This window comes from Panthera tigris, chromosome C1 (genome assembly GCF_018350195.1).
Source record: "Panthera tigris isolate Pti1 chromosome C1, P.tigris_Pti1_mat1.1, whole genome shotgun sequence".
In the NCBI taxonomy this organism is placed as follows: domain Eukaryota; kingdom Metazoa; phylum Chordata; class Mammalia; order Carnivora; family Felidae; genus Panthera; species Panthera tigris.
In genome coordinates, this window is record NC_056667.1 from 105,464,158 (window position 1) to 105,481,469 (window position 17,312).

General features: G+C 44.4%; 1 protein-coding gene across 7 annotated transcripts; it reads right to left on the reverse strand.

Moving 5' to 3' along the window:
- Nucleotides 1-1,599: 1,599 nt before the first annotated feature.
- Nucleotides 1,600-16,811, reverse strand: TDRKH (tudor and KH domain containing). Of its 7 annotated transcripts, XM_042994135.1 has the most exons (16): nucleotides 16,726-16,811; nucleotides 14,573-14,919; nucleotides 14,344-14,465; nucleotides 9,912-10,060; nucleotides 8,859-8,965; nucleotides 7,407-7,596; nucleotides 6,552-6,691; nucleotides 6,120-6,444; nucleotides 4,919-5,079; nucleotides 4,564-4,736; nucleotides 4,277-4,341; nucleotides 3,866-4,017; nucleotides 3,305-3,406; nucleotides 2,983-3,079; nucleotides 2,723-2,803; nucleotides 1,601-2,541 (listed from the first exon to the last, which is right to left on the reverse strand). In XM_042994135.1, the coding sequence occupies exons 4-15, from the start codon at nucleotides 10,033-10,035 to the stop codon at nucleotides 2,751-2,753; spliced, it is 1,689 nt and encodes a 562-aa protein (XP_042850069.1). In that variant the 5' UTR covers nucleotides 10,036-10,060; nucleotides 14,344-14,465; nucleotides 14,573-14,919; nucleotides 16,726-16,811; the 3' UTR covers nucleotides 1,601-2,541; nucleotides 2,723-2,750. The 7 variants fall into 7 exon arrangements, with proteins under 7 accessions (XP_042850072.1, XP_042850069.1, XP_042850071.1 ...); XM_042994138.1 differs by lacking the exon at nucleotides 14,344-14,465 and having other exon boundaries at nucleotides 1,600-2,541; nucleotides 6,552-6,655; XM_042994137.1 differs by lacking the exon at nucleotides 14,344-14,465 and having other exon boundaries at nucleotides 14,708-14,919.
- Between the last annotated feature and the right edge of the window lie 501 nt (nucleotides 16,812-17,312).

Here is a 17,312-nt window from a genome sequence, read left to right on the forward strand (position 1 = left end):
GTGTACTTGCCAAGAGCAAAAGCCAGGGACTAGGGAATTCAGAAAGACAAGCCTTGTTGGGAGTTTTTCCTTCACATATATCAGATTGGATTAGAGACAAGTATGAATTCCTTCTCTTTGGATGTGGAGAAAATCCAAGAAGGTAGCTGGACCCCACAGCTTTGGCTCAAGGGGAGGATTTCAAAAGACAAAATAAATATGGAATGGAAGAGGGTGTTCCAGACAAGGACAGGGTGTGTTGGAGCCCATCCAACTGGGACATGAACTGATGAGACATAAAGGCCACATAAATGGAACAGACTTGTACTCACGGGAAGAAGCCACAGCTAAGAATGAGGCACTGCTTGTTTTCCTCAGCAAGAAGTCCTACCAATGAATTACATCAGGGTCCCCTTTAAGAGTGAAGGCCAAGGGGCCGAGGAGCCTGGTGACTGACTAGTGGGCCTCGTGACCCTGTTGTGGAGCAGTTGCCAACCCCAGGGCTGAGCCTGCTTTGGGGGGGAGGGGGGGACCGCGGTAGTTCACTGCAGCCAAGGTCCGAAACCTTGTCAAATCAATGGCAGCCCTCCAAGGATTCTTCCAAGATCCCACAAACTCAACAGAGATGCTCCCTCACTGGAGCCTTTCTCTAACACACGGTACTGAGAGTTTTCTGAGAAAATAAATTTTGAAAATTTTGGCTATGGGAAAACCCATGCGGTATATGGGTAGGCCTAATTACTAGGTTAAAAAAACAAAACCCTGCATAAAGCATCCTCATGTGCTAGTTTTAAGTTTTGTAGTTCATCTTACAGATCCTTAAAAAGCCCTCCCTGTCCTCAGAAAATTAAAAATAGATCTACCCTGTGATCCAGCAATAGCACTGCTAGGAATTTACCCAAGGGATACAGGAGTACTGATGCATAGGGGCACTGGTACCCCAAAGTTTATAGCAGCACTCTCAACAATAGCCAAATTATGGGAAGAGCCTAAATGTCCATCAACTGATGAATGGATAAAGAAATTGTGGTTTATATACACAATGGAGTACTACATGGCAATGAGAAAGAACGAAATATGGCCCTTTGTAGCAACGTGGATGGCACTGGAGAGTGTGATGCTAAGTGAAATAAACCATACAGAGAAAGACAGATACCATATGGTTTCACTCTTATGTGGATCCTGAGAAACTTAACAAAAACCCATGGGGGAGGGGAAGGAAAAAAAAAAAAAAAAGGTTAGAGTGGGAGAGAGCCAAAGCATAAGAGACTCTTAAAAACTGAGAACAAACTGAGGGTTGATGGGGGGTGGGAGGGAGGGGAGTGTGGGTGATGGGTATTGAGGGCACCTTTTGGGATGAGCACTGGGTGTTGTATGGGAACCAATTTGACAATAAATTTCATATATTGGAAAAAAAAAAGCCCTCCCTGTTCATCGGCCATTACCCCACCACTCGCATTACTACACACTTACACTTGCTGCCAAGTCCCTTTCACAGCTCTCACTGGCTGAATGCTACTGGCCACGATGCAGGGGTGCGTGAAGACATGGCCTCCCGGAAGGCTTACCGTAAGGTCATAGTGGAGACCTACCAGAACCCAGGCCTCTTCCAAATACCTAGTTTGGGTGGGGTCCTTATTCACAAAGCCCAAACCTAAACTGGTTTGGTTCTTAGTGAATGTTTAATTCTGAAATACCTTTAGGGAAAGGATAGGATCTGTGCATGGGATGGACACTCACTTCAAAGACGGGCCCTCCACGTAAGGTGTGTGACAAATTCCAGGACCCATAGTCCTGCTTCTACCTTGATTCAACCAACATTTAGTTTTAGATCATTTTCTTGAGAACTTTATTCATCAAAGAATCCCCCAAATGATTTAAACGGCTATGGAAGTTCTCTTTCACTTCATGGAGGTGTGTGTGTGTGTGTGTGTGTGTATACATATAGATACTACACTAGCACTTTAGAGTATTTCCTGAGCTGCCCTCTCTTTGTCTAACTTGTATTTTAACCAAAGTTAACAGGGAAATAGCTGGAGCACTGTTTCAAAAAACCTACCTCCAATAACATTTCAGCAGTTGAGGCTGGGAGGCAGTGTTCTCTTCCCATTTCCTGAGGCTTTTTAATATAATCATGTTGATTTGTGCCTGTGCCTCCCAACTCAACTGCGGTCTTTGAGCTAACCACTCAAAAACCTCCTTTAATTAACAGAGTCACCTGAGGAGGTGAGTCAGAAGTCTGCAGAATCATCACTTCCACTGACCAAAACCTGGCTGCTTTCCAGCCTCAAAAAGGACACAGCCTTGCAGAAGCATACAATAATCGCCTGGCAGAGAGCAGCGGACCAGAGGCTGAGCAGCCTGGAAGCAAACTCGAAGAAGATGGGGTCGGGCAGGTGGAGAAGGGACATGTACTTGTCCTCTTCTCCACCTCACACTCTTTGTGGTAGTCCAACAGAAGGAGAGCTTGCATTTGGTCCACAGCAAGCCAGATCATGTAGGTAATAGAGAAGGACTGCATAGATCCCTTTATCATAGGCTCCTCTCTCCAGGCACCAAATCCTGCCAAGACACAAACACATAGACACAAAAGTCTGAATAGGCTCAACCTGAGAACGAGTGAAACTGCAGGAAAACAGATGTAGAGTCATGCTAAGATGGGCTAGGGAAGGGAGGACAGAGCAAGCCCCGGCTGTCCCCCTGGTTACTTTCCTGTTGCTAGACAGAGGAGAGGTGCACTCACACGGCACAGCAGACGGCGTCAGCTGACTTCACAGTAAGTAGTCCTCTTCAAGATTATCATCACCAGACACAGAGGCAGCTTCTGCTTAGCAGAAAGGGGAGGAAGTTAGGCATGGCCACTGAGACTCAGGGAATACGGACTTCTTGGTGCCCTGTGGCCGCTTTTTAAGAGCTAAGTCTTAACACTGTCCCTAGTTTGGAGAGACTCACTGAAAACCAGTAATTCCCAAAGATGCTCTGGGGAGGAAATGCGGTTTGTACCTGACAAGCTGAGGCAGGACAGGGTATTTGCTATTTCTCCAGGGCTCTTCCTGGTCTCAGCGAGCATGCTGCCGAGAGAGACCTCTGTTTCTGTGGCCTGCAGGGATGAAGACGAGAGAAGAAGACTGTAGTGGCTGGTGGGAAAGGAGAGGCTGCCCTCTCATTTTGTCCTCAGGCTCTGGTTAAGGCAGTGGAGTCAGATAGCTGAGAGGAACAAGGACGCCCCCTTAGGAAAGCCCTCCATAGCACATCACGTGTGACCAGAAGCCCTCCCGTCTCCCGGGGCAGACTCGCTCCGGAGCAGCACATTACGTGTACTCACCACATCGTGCAACATGTCTGGGATGGCTCTGTTTTCTTCCATGTCTTCAGGAAGTTCAACTGCATATCCTTTACGAACTAATTCTAACCCGATATCAAGTTTCTAAGAAGAAAAATGCAAAGGGAATGATGTTCTCTGTAGAGAGGGGCATATCTGAGGAACCAGGACAGCAGGGTTAGGAGTGATACTCGAAGTGATCCTTCAGGGGTGCCTGGGTGGCTCAGTCGGTTGAGCATCCGACTTCAGCTCAGGTCATGATCCTGTAGCTTGTGAGTTCAAGCCCCGTGTCGGGCTCTGTGCTGACGGCTCAGAGCCTGGAGCCTCTTCAGATTCTGTGTCTTTCTCTCTCTCTCTCTGCCCCTCCCCCGCTCACACTCTGTCTCTGTCTCTCAAAAATAAACAAACATTAAAAAAAAAATTAAAGACATTCCTTCAGTAAGCAGGATCTTAGGAGGCAGGAATAATAGCAAATATCAGATAAGGGCTTCTGGGAAAGAAAAAGTGAATGAGGATATAAATATACTGACGAGACGGTGAGCCATGAGTGGACCCCAGTCGTACCTTCCCATTGCTAGTATCATATAAGTAAATCTTGGGCCAAGTTGAGATCCCAGTCTGGACATAGCTGGAGATCTTAGCCACCAGGGGCTTCCAGTCAGCACAGTGAGTGAGTCTGTCAAACTCATCCAAAGCTTCCTCTTCCCACTGTTCACCTGGCAAAAGATTGCAGGGAGAGCCTAAGAAGGGGTCCCTACTGATGGGATGAGATTATACCCACCTATTTCTACTCCAAAAGACACCTATGTCTGCCTGCCAGGCGTGTTCCTGGTTACTGCTTTCTACTGCTGGGAGGGAAAAGACAACTGAGTGCCCAGAACTCAAAAAGCCTGGGAATGTGAGAAATCCTGCCAAGTGCTATAAGGAAGTTATTTTATTTGGAGGCAAGGTCAATAGGTATTGTGACCAATTTACCTGAGGGGGCGATCCGTGCCAGACTACATTCTATTGCTTGAAATGGAAGACTTAGGAAGTCACTCCTAAAGGAAAGAAACTGAAATTAGAATCCCAGTGCCAGAAGGGCCTCTTACAAGGTCTGTGTTTCTAGACATCACCAATGAACCCAAGGGAGAAGATAATCATCTGCTCTCTGTCAGCAGGCTCTCTTCCCAACCCCCCAGTGATGAGTGCCAAGAGCACACCACCTGCGATGGCCAGGGCTGAGTTAACAGCTGGGACTCCACCCCGGCCTCCACACTGACCTGAGTGCCCGGAGGTCCTTCAGTGGGCAATCACCATTATCTCCAAAGTCAACGAAGTACAGGTCCAGGTTCCCATTCTCCAAAGTGCCAAGGACCCGAGCTCGGTACCAGGAGCCATTTGTAGGTAGAGGTGCTGCTACAATGTCTCCCACATGCACAGTCAAGTCTTCAGGCTGCACATGAGGAGGGGGATCAGGATTGGGAGAGTTAGGATGGGCAAGCTAAAAAACAGATAAGCAGTAAATACGAGGAGGAGAAAGAACAAGTAGTTGTTCCCTAGGAGAAAAAGAGAACACATCACAATAAAAAAGGCCCCCTTTTCATCAAACCCAACCCTGTCCCTACAGTAACTCACTAGACTGTTCTCATAGTGCTGGGTCATCTCACTGACAAGCTTATCCAGCTGCAGACTGCGGGAGCCAATGATCTGGATCCAGAAGTGGTTAGGGTGTTCAGAGGCAGACACGTAGACTTCCAGGAACTCATCGGCATGGAAACTGAAGTCAGGACTAGGGACTAAACACAGGGATAAGCAAGTTAAGCTACAGAATCCTCACCATCTAACTTGGTGACCATATTAAAACTATGGTTGAAATGGGGAGACTAGAGGTGCCTGGGTGGCTCAGTGGGTTGAGTATCCTATTCTTCATTTCAGCTCAGGTCATGATCCCAGGGTTGTGGGATCGAGCCCTGCATCAGGCTCCACACACAGCACGGGGCCTACTTAGGATTCTCTCTCCCTCTCCCTCTCTCTGCCCCTCTCCCCTGCTTGTGCTCTAAAATTAAAAAAAAAAAAAAAGGCAGACTGCATCAGAAGCGAGAGTTACAAAAATAACCAAGTGGCTATCACCATTTAAAAAATGGCTGGAGGGACAACTGAATGATTCATATAAGAACATCCTGAAGAAAGGTGCTAAGCTGAGCTGTGTACCATTCTATGTAACTGAGTAATAAGTTTACACTTCTAGTCATCTGCCATGTATTCAAATCAGACATCAATTATAACTGCAACATGGACCAAAGGAAAGATGTGGGCCTGTTCCAGATCCTACTCTATCACGGACTCATTGTGTGACCCCCAAACAAGTCTATGAACCTCTTAGGGGGCCTGGTCTTCCCCGTCCATCCCCAAACCTATGCACAGAAGAGAATGCTCACAATCTTTTCATCCTCCTTGAATGGTGATGATTTTTAAAAGCAGTAATGAGATAAGCCAAAAAAAAAAAATCAGGCTGAGTATTTTACTTAATAAATCCATTTAGAAATGAATACCATGTAAATTCAATTACTTGATATATTACTCAGACTAGTTTCCTGTGAACTAGTATATTTCACTAGTATATTATCATTCTCCATCACTAGTCTGGTTTGTGTTCCGAAAATTATTCATGTTTAGTAGTAACCCAAGTAAAATATCACCACACAAAAGGACTTCTGTGAAGAGGCTCATAAGTGCAGTCAAGAAAACAAATTATTTTTACTGCTTCCTTTTTTGGGTTGTCTAAGCCAGTATTTCTACCTTCCATACGGTAAATGGGTTCCCATTTGTTACATACTTTCAAACATGGACATCTCTGGACTGGTCTGGGCTCCAGATTTCTGAAAGCTGTCCCCATTAGGTTTCTCCCAAGCACCTTCTGGCCCTTCGACAGCCATGTCACCGCCTCCTTTTCGGGGAGGAACTCTCAGTGGTGTAGCCGGCTCTGGCCCGGCACCAGTATCAGTGCTCTTCCACAAAGCTGGCTCTCCAGCTCCACCAGACTCTATCACTTCCTCTCTTCTTACACTGATTGGCTGCTTGCGTGGGACTCTGGTTTCTGCAGAATGAGCAATTCTCTTCCGAAGTTCTTCATCTTCTGAAACTTTCTCTAGTATCAAATGCTGTGGAAAATAAGAGAGGAGATCGATTTGGCCACATATTTTGACCCAGGGTGGAGTAAAGGATTCTTCTCATTCTTAGACACAATTCAAGTCTACTAACTACTTGCCTTGGCTGCTGCCACTTCCTTCTGTGTTCCTGAGATTTTTATAAGCCTTGATAGTAGTAGCGTCCCCTCTGATTCTTTGTCACAGGTAATTTTGGCTCCAGAGGCTTTACAGATAGAACGAATTGTCTCACCACCCCTCCCTGCATTGAAAAACACATAAAAACCTGTCCTTCCCTCTTGGCCAGCTTTAACCACTAGAAAAATCACTATTTTGTATATACTAGGAGAGTCTGTTCTTATTTTCAAAGTGAACAGAATGTAAGATATTGACTAGAAAGCAGGAACTATTGCAATCCTTACTATATGAAGGGGAACAGGGACAATCTTCTCTTTCTGCTTTACTTAAACTCTAAACATTTAGCGTACTTCACGTCATTCCCATTTTTTGGCCACTCAGCACACTTTATATCTGCACTTTATTAGAAGATATCCTACACAGTGTGAGAGGCACTGAGGCAAGAATGGACAATTCTCTGCCTCTAGGAGAAGCATAAGGACTGCTCTAGGGGAAGGCATAGCAGGTGCTCTCTGGAAGAGCACGGTCTTGAAAGATCTGGGATAAATATGAGCAGGCTTAGCTCTCCTTTAAAAATCTACTGTGAGGTAAATACATTTACCTGAACCCTTCCAGAGCCTATTTGTAAAGTTCAGACCATATAGCTTCTTGGGGTAATGGGGTTTGGGTTTACCACTGCTTCTGTAAAAATGTACAGCTCTGGTCTCAATGTCCCTGTCTCCCCATGCTCCCTCAGGAAGGTGATGGGGAAGAAGGCCAGGAAAAACCCTTGGGAAGGTATGAAAGGAAGGCAAAGGTGAAAGAAAAAGGAAACAGCAGAAGAAGCTGTCCAGTGGTACCTATGATCCTGCCCACGGATCTCTGTGGAACAGAAAGCTGCTCAGACACAGGGGTATTCTCTGTCAGGATCTGATGGATGGCTGCTTTGGCCTTGCACACCTGCACAGGAAACCCACTGATAAGCAGCACCCGTTCATCGCCTACATCCTCTGTGTCCACATCAATCCGAGCACCTGTCTGTTTCCGCAGCTGCAGAGAAAAGGATACGTGGCAGTCCGCTCTGGAATAGCTCCCATTTGGGTCAGCTAGGTACACTTTCAACTTAACCCTGGAAGTAGATGGAACTGGACAGTTATCAGTTAAATCAAGATGCTATAAGCTGTCCTCAACTATCTGTACTGATGAAAGGCGATTAGTGACAAAGGTAACCCCAAATAATAGTTCATTCAAAACAGTTTCTCTTTATATTTTTTTAAAAATTTTTAAATGCTTATTTATTTTTGAGAGAGTGTGCATGAGTGCAAATGGGAGAGGAGCAGAGAGAGAGGGAGACACAGAATCTGAAGCAGGCTCCAGGCTCTAAGGTGTCAAGCACAGAGTCCGATGCAGGGCTTGAACTAACCAAACTGCAAGATCATGACCTGAGCCGAAGTCAGAAGCTTAACCAATTAAGCTTCTAACTAACTAACCAGGCGCCACTCTCTTTGTATTTAGAACCCTCTTTCCCTCTCATTTTATTTGGATCAGAGAGTCAAATATTTTGTTTTCTTAACAAACTGAATAGATAATAAGAACAATTAGGCCAATTCAATATTTACTATCAATTAATGAGAGCTAATTAATTCCACAGTAGAAAAGAATGGTTCAGACTGCACCAAGTTTAGAATCACACAATCAAAAATTCCCATTTCAGGGCATCTGGGTTGCTCAGTTGAGTGTCCGATTTTAGCTTAGGTCATGATCTCATGGTCAGTCTCTGTGCTGACAGCTCGGAACCTGGAGCCTGCTTCAGATTCTGTGTCTCTCTCTCTCTGCCCCCTCCTGCTCGCACTCTGTCTCTCAAAAATAAATAAACATTAAAAAAAAAAAATTCAAGAGCACCTGGGTAGCTCAGCCAGTTAAGTGTCTTGACTTCGGCTCAGATCATGCTCTCCCATTTTGTGAGTTCGAGCCCCACAGCAGGCTCTCTGCTGTCAGCGCAGAGCCCACTTAGGATCTGCTGTTCCCCTCTCTGCTGCTCCCCTGCTCACGCGTGCATGCTCACTCTCTCTGCCTCTCTAAAATAAACATTAAAAAAATACCCATTTCAAGCTAAGTCATGCATGCTCTGGGGAGAAGTACTCTTCTTTAGAAGGAAAAGAGCACGGTTAGCTAAATGTTCCTTTATTTATTTCTTTTAAAGACCTACATAGTGCAGGTGGCTTTTGTGGGATGGGGGCAGAGGAGGGAAGCAAGAAGTTATTAAGCAGAATCAATCCCTGGGAAAGCCAATTGCTTGCTTACACACTTACCTGTTTAATATTGGCTCCTTGCCGGCCAATGATGAGCTTTACGGCCTCCTGGGGAACTCGCATCTCTATTTCGATGTCGTCCTCCCCAACAAATGTCAACCGTTCTTCTGCATAGATCATGGCTCATCAGATCAGACTCAGATAGCATCCAAGTACCCCAGCCCTCCCCTGAAACTAGGTGTCAGAGACTGATCCACAAGACAGACTAAGGATCTCAACCATAATGACAAAGAAAAGTAGCACCTGAGTAGGAATCAGAGGGCCCCAGAAGATAGGCATTGTCTCTGGGATACTGTTTCAGATGCTAAAATGGGAAAAGCATTTGGCTCTGCAAGAAAGGGGTGCTGGATTTTGGGTAAGCTGTGTCTCCCAAGATAGGACTCCTGGAGAAGAACAAAGGCTAAATTGCCCAATGAATACACTGGGCTCAGAACTTCTGCTTGTACCTAAATCCTTTCTCTAGGTTCAGCCTGTGTGGAAGCTGGACCCCATGGTTAGCTTTCTAACAACTAAATGCAAAAAGCATATAAAAAAGATAAGAGTATATGCGCCTGGGAGGCTCAGTTGGTTAAATGTCTGACTTCGGCTCAGGTCATGATCTTATGGTTCGTGGGTTCGAGCCCCATGTTGGGCTCTGAGCTGACAGCTCAGAGCCTGGAGCCTGCTGCAGATTCTGTCTCTCTCGCTCTCTGCTCCTCCCCCGCTTGTGTGCACATGCTCTCTCTCAAAAATAAACATTAAAAAAAAAAACTATTGTAAAAAAAGAGATTATACTCTTTACTATCTATAGATAAAAAAGAAAAAGAACCCATTGCAGTGCTGCTGTTGCTGAAGGAAAAAGAGAATAGAATTAGGAGTTCTTCATTCCACAGACTAGCTTCACATTAAGAACATAGAAAAGAAGAAACCAAACAGTTTCAAAGACCCCCTCAAAGAAAGCCAATTACATCCCAATAGACATACCCAGTCCAACAAGGAAAATTTTCATTTCAATTTAACAAGGCCAGAGCACAGCCTGAACATTTCCGTATTTACAGCCGGGAGTCCACATACCTCTGCTCTCCCTGTACCTGCGGTATAGGATATAGGCAACTGTTGCACTGGCTGGGATCCCGAGGCCCAGCGCTATTTTCTGAATAGTGGACAAACTTGTCCAAGAAGTTCGTTCAGTGGACATTTTCTGCTGTATTCTGACTTACATCCTGAAATAAGCAAATGAGGGAAAAGAAGCAATTTCATCCCAACCTTTACGACTGGCAAAGAAGCATGGGAACATATGACAATATTATTGAAAAGAATACTACTTCAATATTATTGAAAAGAATACTGCCTACCTTCCCATATCAAGAGCTTGAGCAGTATCAAAATCTTTTTTTCCCAAAATCTATTTCATGTAAAAAGGTCTCGGTATTTTTTAAAAGTTGCTAAGGGACGGGGCGCCTGGGTGGCTCAGTCGGTTAAGCGTCCGACTTCGGCTCAGGTCACGATCTCGCGGTATGTGAGTTCGAGCCCCGCATCGGGCTCTGTGCTAACAGCTCAGAGCCTGGAGCCCGTTTCAGATTCTGTGTCTCCCTCTCTCTCTGACCCTCCCCCATTCATGCTCTGTCTCTCTCTGTCTCAAAAATAAATAAGTGTTAAAAAAAAATTAAAAAAAAAAAAAAGTTGCTAAGGGACATACACAACAGAGGCATACTTCATTCCTTCCCCCCTCCTAGGGAGAACTATACGTTGATCACGACTTTATAGGACAAAGGAATAAAAAAAATATTATATGAATCAAACATTACAAAAATACGCCTTTAAATTTCACATCAGACTGCTTCAAATTCCTTATCTGTGCTCTTCCATGTCTCTAGGCCTTTCCAGAAGCTGTTGTCTCTGCAAGGAATAGCTTTCTAGGCCTTTCAGGCTCTCCTCCCTTCGACTTCTAGACTCTGCTGCTTCCACTTCATTTTCTTCTTTTATCTATACTCCTGATTTCTAGTCATTCCTCAGCTAACACTGGAAGGAGGTCTGCCCTACTCCTTTACCGAAACGACAACCTCCCAGGTAGCCAACAGAGATGGCACATATAAGCCCTACCTAATCTCCCCTATGTGCCCTTCTTCTCTTGGCTTCTCCTTCTCTTGCCCTGGAGGTGCCTTTGTGGTTTTGGTCTTGTTTTCCTGTGGCCTCTATCCACTGCTACTGTCACTCTGCTGTCTTTGGGCAATTTCATCCACACCTGCAGCCTCAACTACTACCTATATGCTAGTAACTCCAACAACACGGCACCTGATTCAGAAGCTCATTGAATCTCATTCAGACCACTGCAACAGCCTTCTTGCTTAGTCTGACTCTGTACCTTCATTTTGCTGCCTAGCTAATCTTAACATCTTCACTATATTTCCTTATTCTCTAGTCTTTCTCACCCTCCCAGGCAATTCATACGGTTTCTTCTCAAGCCTCTAGTGCCTCCTTCTCCATCCTCACTCTCAAATCATGTTCTCTTCACTTCCTACGCCACTGAGAAAGTAGAGCATTCAGAGAAAACATTAGCCAAGTTCCACCACATTTACCCACCTACTTCTATCTATGCCCAAATCCCTACCTTCTCTCCTGTGACCATGGATGAACCATTTCTGTTCTGGGCACTGAAGTCTCTCATAAAAGTGTCGCTCTCCTTCCTTCTCATACATTAAGGTTTTCCTCTCTACTGGATCTTTCCATCAGCAAACATACCACTGTTTCTAGTTTCTTTAAAACTCTTGATTCTACTTATTCCTCCAAATACTTCTCATTTCTTCCCTTCCTTTTACAGGAAAACTCACAAGTGCCAATACTTCTGTGCTCAATTTCTCTTCTTGAACCCACTCCTGCTGCTCTTGCCAAGGTCACCAGTGACATCACATTGCTAAGGTCTTCACTCTACCTGCCCTTGCCCCCACATCTGGCACAGCTGGGGATTCCCACTGCTCGGAGACCCTTTCTTCACTTGGCTTCCATGACAGCACTCTCCTGGTTTTTCTTTCTCCTTTCTGGCTGTTCTGTCAGTTTCCTTCTCCTTCTTGTAACCTCTAAATATTGCAGTGCCCCAGGGCTCTGTCCTTTGCCCTCTCCTCTCCTCACTTCCTTGGTGATCTTGCCAAATTTCATTCACAGCTTGGCTTTAAATCCCATCTACGCTGAGAACTCCCAAATTCATAGATCCAATTAGGACCATTCTCCTGAACTCCAGGTTTGTATACGTAAATGTCTGGGAGACAACATCTCCACTGGATGTCTAATAGGCATCTCAAACTCAAACTCAACAGGTGCAACACTTGTCTGTAGTATTGGCTGACTCAGTAAATGGCAACTCCATTCTTTTGCTCGGGTTACCCTCAAATAGCACCTCCAGGCTATCAGCAAATCCTATTCATTCTACCTTCAAATTATCCAGAATCTGACATTTTACCACTCCACTGCTATGACCATCATTTGCTTTAAACATCACTATCTCTTGCCCAAATTATCGCAATGAATTATATCCCAGCATTTGCCATTGTCCAGTTTATTCTCAACAGCTGGAATAAGTCAGATAATGTTGCTCTTCCACTGAAAACCTTCCAGTGGTTTTCAATCTCACTATGATTCTAAGCCAAAGTTATTATAATGACTCGCGAGGTCTTCGTTTTGATTGTATATCCACTGGAATGTAAATTCTATAGGGCAGGAATGTTTTCATTCTTCAGTGCCTAGCACACAGTAGCCAGTCAATAATCATTTGTTGAATGAATAAACTTCAACGACTGTTGCTTTCATGAAAAGTCATTAATGGCATGAAAGTTCTTTATCATCTGATCTCTGCCTACTACCTTCGCAGCCTTCTTTTCTAACCCCACTGCTACTAGGGGAAAAGGACATGCTCTCCTGTATATCCTTACTTTGACCCATGTGTCACTTCACTTGTCTTCCTTATACTCCCTAGCCCATCTGATCTCCCTGGCAAAATCCTACTCCTTCCTCAAGTCTCAGCTCGACTGGTACACTCCTTCTAAGGCCTGTAGGATTTCCCCTGGCTGGCTTAGGGTTTCTTCTTAGTTCATGCTGCCCCGTAAATGGTACTTCCCTGATGGCACTTGTTCACACTGTATGCAACTGTGTATCTGTTATGCCTGTGTCTTCTAGACTAATGGATTCAGCAGTGCCATTCAACCACATTTATTAAGCACTTCTATGTGCTAAATGCTATTGTGGCACTAAGGATGACAAAGATGAAGAGATAAATGTACTGAGTAGCTACTATGCCACTAGGCCCTTTCTATACATTATTTTAATTGATCTTCATGCAATCCTATAAGGTAGGAAGGAGTATATATGCTTAGAGAGGTCACCTAATCTCTTACCCAGAGTCTGGGGTATTATTTGGATATTAAGAACCTTACAAAGTAACTTTAGGAGCTCCTCCCCCTTTTCTTTCACATAAACTTTCAGCAGAACAGTACTTGGGTGTCTTTGGCAATTCAAAATTAACAAATACTTGTTTAACACTGAAAACACTGTAGCTGGTAAAAAACTAAAGACAGTGTCTATTTCCAGGTAGTACAATCTAGTATAACACAGCATGGCTTTTAATGAAACTTGCCTTAAAATGAGTGAGGAAATATAATTTATGCTATGATTTGCCTCCAGGTAAAAAATTCAACCCAAATGATTATAATATCCAAGAAAATAACGTGTTTTTTTTTTACCTTAAAAAAACTAGTTGTATCGTAGGAAGGCTAAACACTCGTTAATAAAAGACCTACTTAGGAATAAAACTTTGGTTTTAAATGTGCTTTTCCTGAAAGCCTTTCAGGAAGAGTGAAGGAAAAGAGAAGTCTTCGCACAGAAATCTCCTTCCAAGGAGCAGAGAAAAGTCATGTCAAGACCGCGGGTGGATTTCCTACTATTAAACAGAGGACCGAATTTTTGCATGTGGCCTTATAGAGCTTTACTGACCAGTAGAAATAAAGTTCTTTAAACAACCACCAGAAGTTTGCCAGATCTATGTTTTCAACCAACAGTTTTAAACAAATTTAATTCACTCTCTTGCCTACTCATGCCCTGAAGAGAAAAAACCTTGTATGACCTGGGTGAGTGACCCTTTTCGAGTGTCTTGTTATTCCAGGCAATTATTTAGTAAGTAGGTCCAATATATATAGTATATCACTTGGAGATTCAGTACAGACATGAGGGAATTTTTTTTCTTTAGTGGGTAGGAAGAATGGAGTTTACTATGGGTTTGAGTTAGGAGATCCCTTTCCTAACTGAATTAAAAAAAAATTTTTTTTTCCCCTAGGCTGTAAATAGACCCTTTCACTGCTCTCTATAAAAGTTTGGGTGGGATCATATTTGCATATACTAAAAGAAAGGAAACAAACTGTTTCACAAGAATTTTTGCTTACATTCTTGAGTTTTTGAACCTCAAACTATTTTCTTATATTACGAGATGGTTTATTCTGGGTAATTGGAAAAGATTCACCTTCTTTTATCTAGTGGTTACTGCATGTATTTTCTCATACAGTCTCTAAAGTGCAAAGCTTGTCTTCACTATTAATGTGCCTCACTGAAAGAGTGCTGGCTCCTTGTTACGGGCTGAACATGCTGGGGACACAAGCAGGAATAAGAATTCTTGCCCTGAAATAAAGTCTAGGAGGAAAGATAAACACCAAAACAACTAATTACAGGCAATGCAAAGACAATATAAATACTTGGTTAATGGAGCAGCCTGGAGGAGCGAGAACTTAAATTGTTTTTTAGATGGCACAGAGTTGAAAACCACTTCATTAAAATACGAATTTATCTTCTGCATTCAAACCAATAAACATTGAGTATCCAACGTGTACTTGGCCCTGGGGATACAACAGTCCAGACAGACTTGGTAGCTCCTTCACAGGACTTCCTATTAGGCAGGGAAGGTTTTATCTTGACAAGCAGGAGTCTGTAGGTGTTGAAGGTTTTGGGAAACAAATCTAGGCCTGTGAACCAGAGCAGTAACTTAATCTCCACTGGAGTGCTGTCTGCCTTTTAACACCACTTTTCTGGCTATAATTCATGCCTAAAAAAAAAAAAAAAAATCACAGAATTTTGGAATTGGAAGGACCAAAGAGATGATCTGATTCTACTAATAATGTTCCCACTGGGGAAACCAAGGCCCAGGGAAATAAAGAGATTTCCCTAAGGTTACACAGTTAGTCATTTCCATACAATGCGGTATGCAAAGTGGTTGGAAGACCAGTCACAATGGCACCTCTTTAAGGAGACTCAAACAAAACAAAACAAAACAAAACAAAACCCCAACAGCATTTCCCCTCCAATTCAGAAACTATCAAGATCAAGGCAAAAATATATGATATTCCTCTGGCTCTGCAGCCAAACCCCCCTTAATCCCGAACTTCTGTGCTTGGGGTTTTATCACTATGGGCTTCCATAGTTCTCCAAACATCCCTTCATAACACATGCATTGCTTGCAATTCTTGACTAATGACAGTCTACAGGAGAATGAATTGAAGGCAGCAACTGTGGGGGTAGGGAGACCAATTCACAGGCTAGTCCAGGTGTTAATGATGGAGACGGAGAGTAGTTTTGACAGGTAGAATACACAAGACCTAGCAACTGATTCAGGGAAAGGTTAGAGGGTGAGCCAGGGAGCTATCAGGTTTTTCATTTGAGCACCTGGTAGATGTAGTGTTTGAGAGAGAATGTTAATGATCTGGTGGTGGAAGGAATGTGCGTGATGGGAAGATGAATGTCTGCGACCAGGATAAATTTATTGCACGGCTTTTCTTTGAATCCAAAGCTAATTTCCACTTAACTCCTTTTCACATATTACAAATGAAGTTTGCGCTAATTGAGTTAGCGGTCTCAAAGAAGGAGTATCTACTTGATTAATCAAGTATGATTTTATTTATAATATACATATTTCATACGGTGTCTCTTTAAGTGGTAAATAACACGACACCAACGGAGATGTAACTGTATGTACTGAATGCCAGCTTGTGTTTGATTTTAGGACTTCAAAAATGAATGTGAAAAGGAGGTTTGGAACTGAGAACCATAGTTCCCAGGGGAAGCAGAGTGAAGAGGAGGAGACATGTGGCTCATTTCAAGGGAAGAAATTCAACTAAATAATGGTTTTCAGTAAATACTGATTTTGAAATTTGACATTTACATGAAACAGTTGCTAACCACCTGATATGCATAACTATGGCTTACTTTTACATTATCATTTCAAAAACATCGTTAGCAAATCACTGCAAGCTCCACGGGAGGGGGGGGGGGGTAGATTTCTCATCCCCAGTATCTCCTGATAACCAGAACCTACAAAGTGGCTAAAACACGGGGATAGGCTTGTGGAACTGAAACAGCTCAGTTTTCCCATCCCTGCTATATTTATCTTTAACTAGTGAGTGGGGGGAAAAAAAAAAAAAGCATCAACCCACTTCAAGCTGTGAAAAGAGTAAAAATTTAACTTTGACACGGGAGTCTTCAGCATTAGTAAGGAGGGAAACTGGAAAAACAAACAAAAACCCCAATTTATTATTTTCTGACAACTGGAAACAGTCATCCTATTAGAGATAAAGAAAACACTGGAGAAAAATCAAAGGCAAACCGATAAACTGATGGCGGTTCTCAGTGTCAAAAAAGACCAAAAACACCAGTCTTGGAGTCCAAACTGGCCTGGGGGTTCGTGGTGGGGCCAGAGCACTTCTTTGGATTCTGTTAGTAGCCCCGGGGTTCCGCTGACCACGCCCTCGGACGCCTCCCTTCGCTCGGCCCCACTTTCCCGCCTGCTTGTGGCCCGGGCACCCCAGGCTCAGCCTCTCGCACTCCCCAAGCCTCCGCGCCGCGTCCCCGCCTTTACCGCTCCTCGACTCAGCCGTCGCGCGCTTCGCCTCGCACCTCACCCCAGCGGCCGTCACCTTCTCCCTATCGCACCGCGACTCCAAGCCCCGCCTGCCCCGCTTCGGCCGCCTCTTCCCCACCCCCGCAGCCCGCCTGCACCAATCAACGCCCGGCTCACAGTCCGACCAATCGCCTGCCGAGCCGCAACCAATCCTTCAGCGGGCTGCCCCTGAGCGACGGGGCTGCTGCCTGCTCAGACCCAATTACCCGGATGGAATTCAAAGCCGGCCACCGCGTCAGCCAATTGGAGCCCGGGAAACCAGACGTTGTTAATTGAGATTGCACCTGCTGAGAATTAAACAGCCAATTAGAGGCTTCAAGGAATCCTTCCAGGCTCCCTCTAGGCCAATTACCGAAGAAGCTTCCACCTCCCCTAACCTCGGAGAAAATCAGCGCTCCCGAAGCTGGGACCGAAGTGCGAGAGCGTGGAATCACTCATGTGTGTCATCGTTCGCAAAAAATTAGTGCCTTTGTGCAGAGCCAGTGTCACTCCACAGCCCAGTGACCATGGAGAAAGCAGCCTTATGATGGGTGATGCTCTGCCAC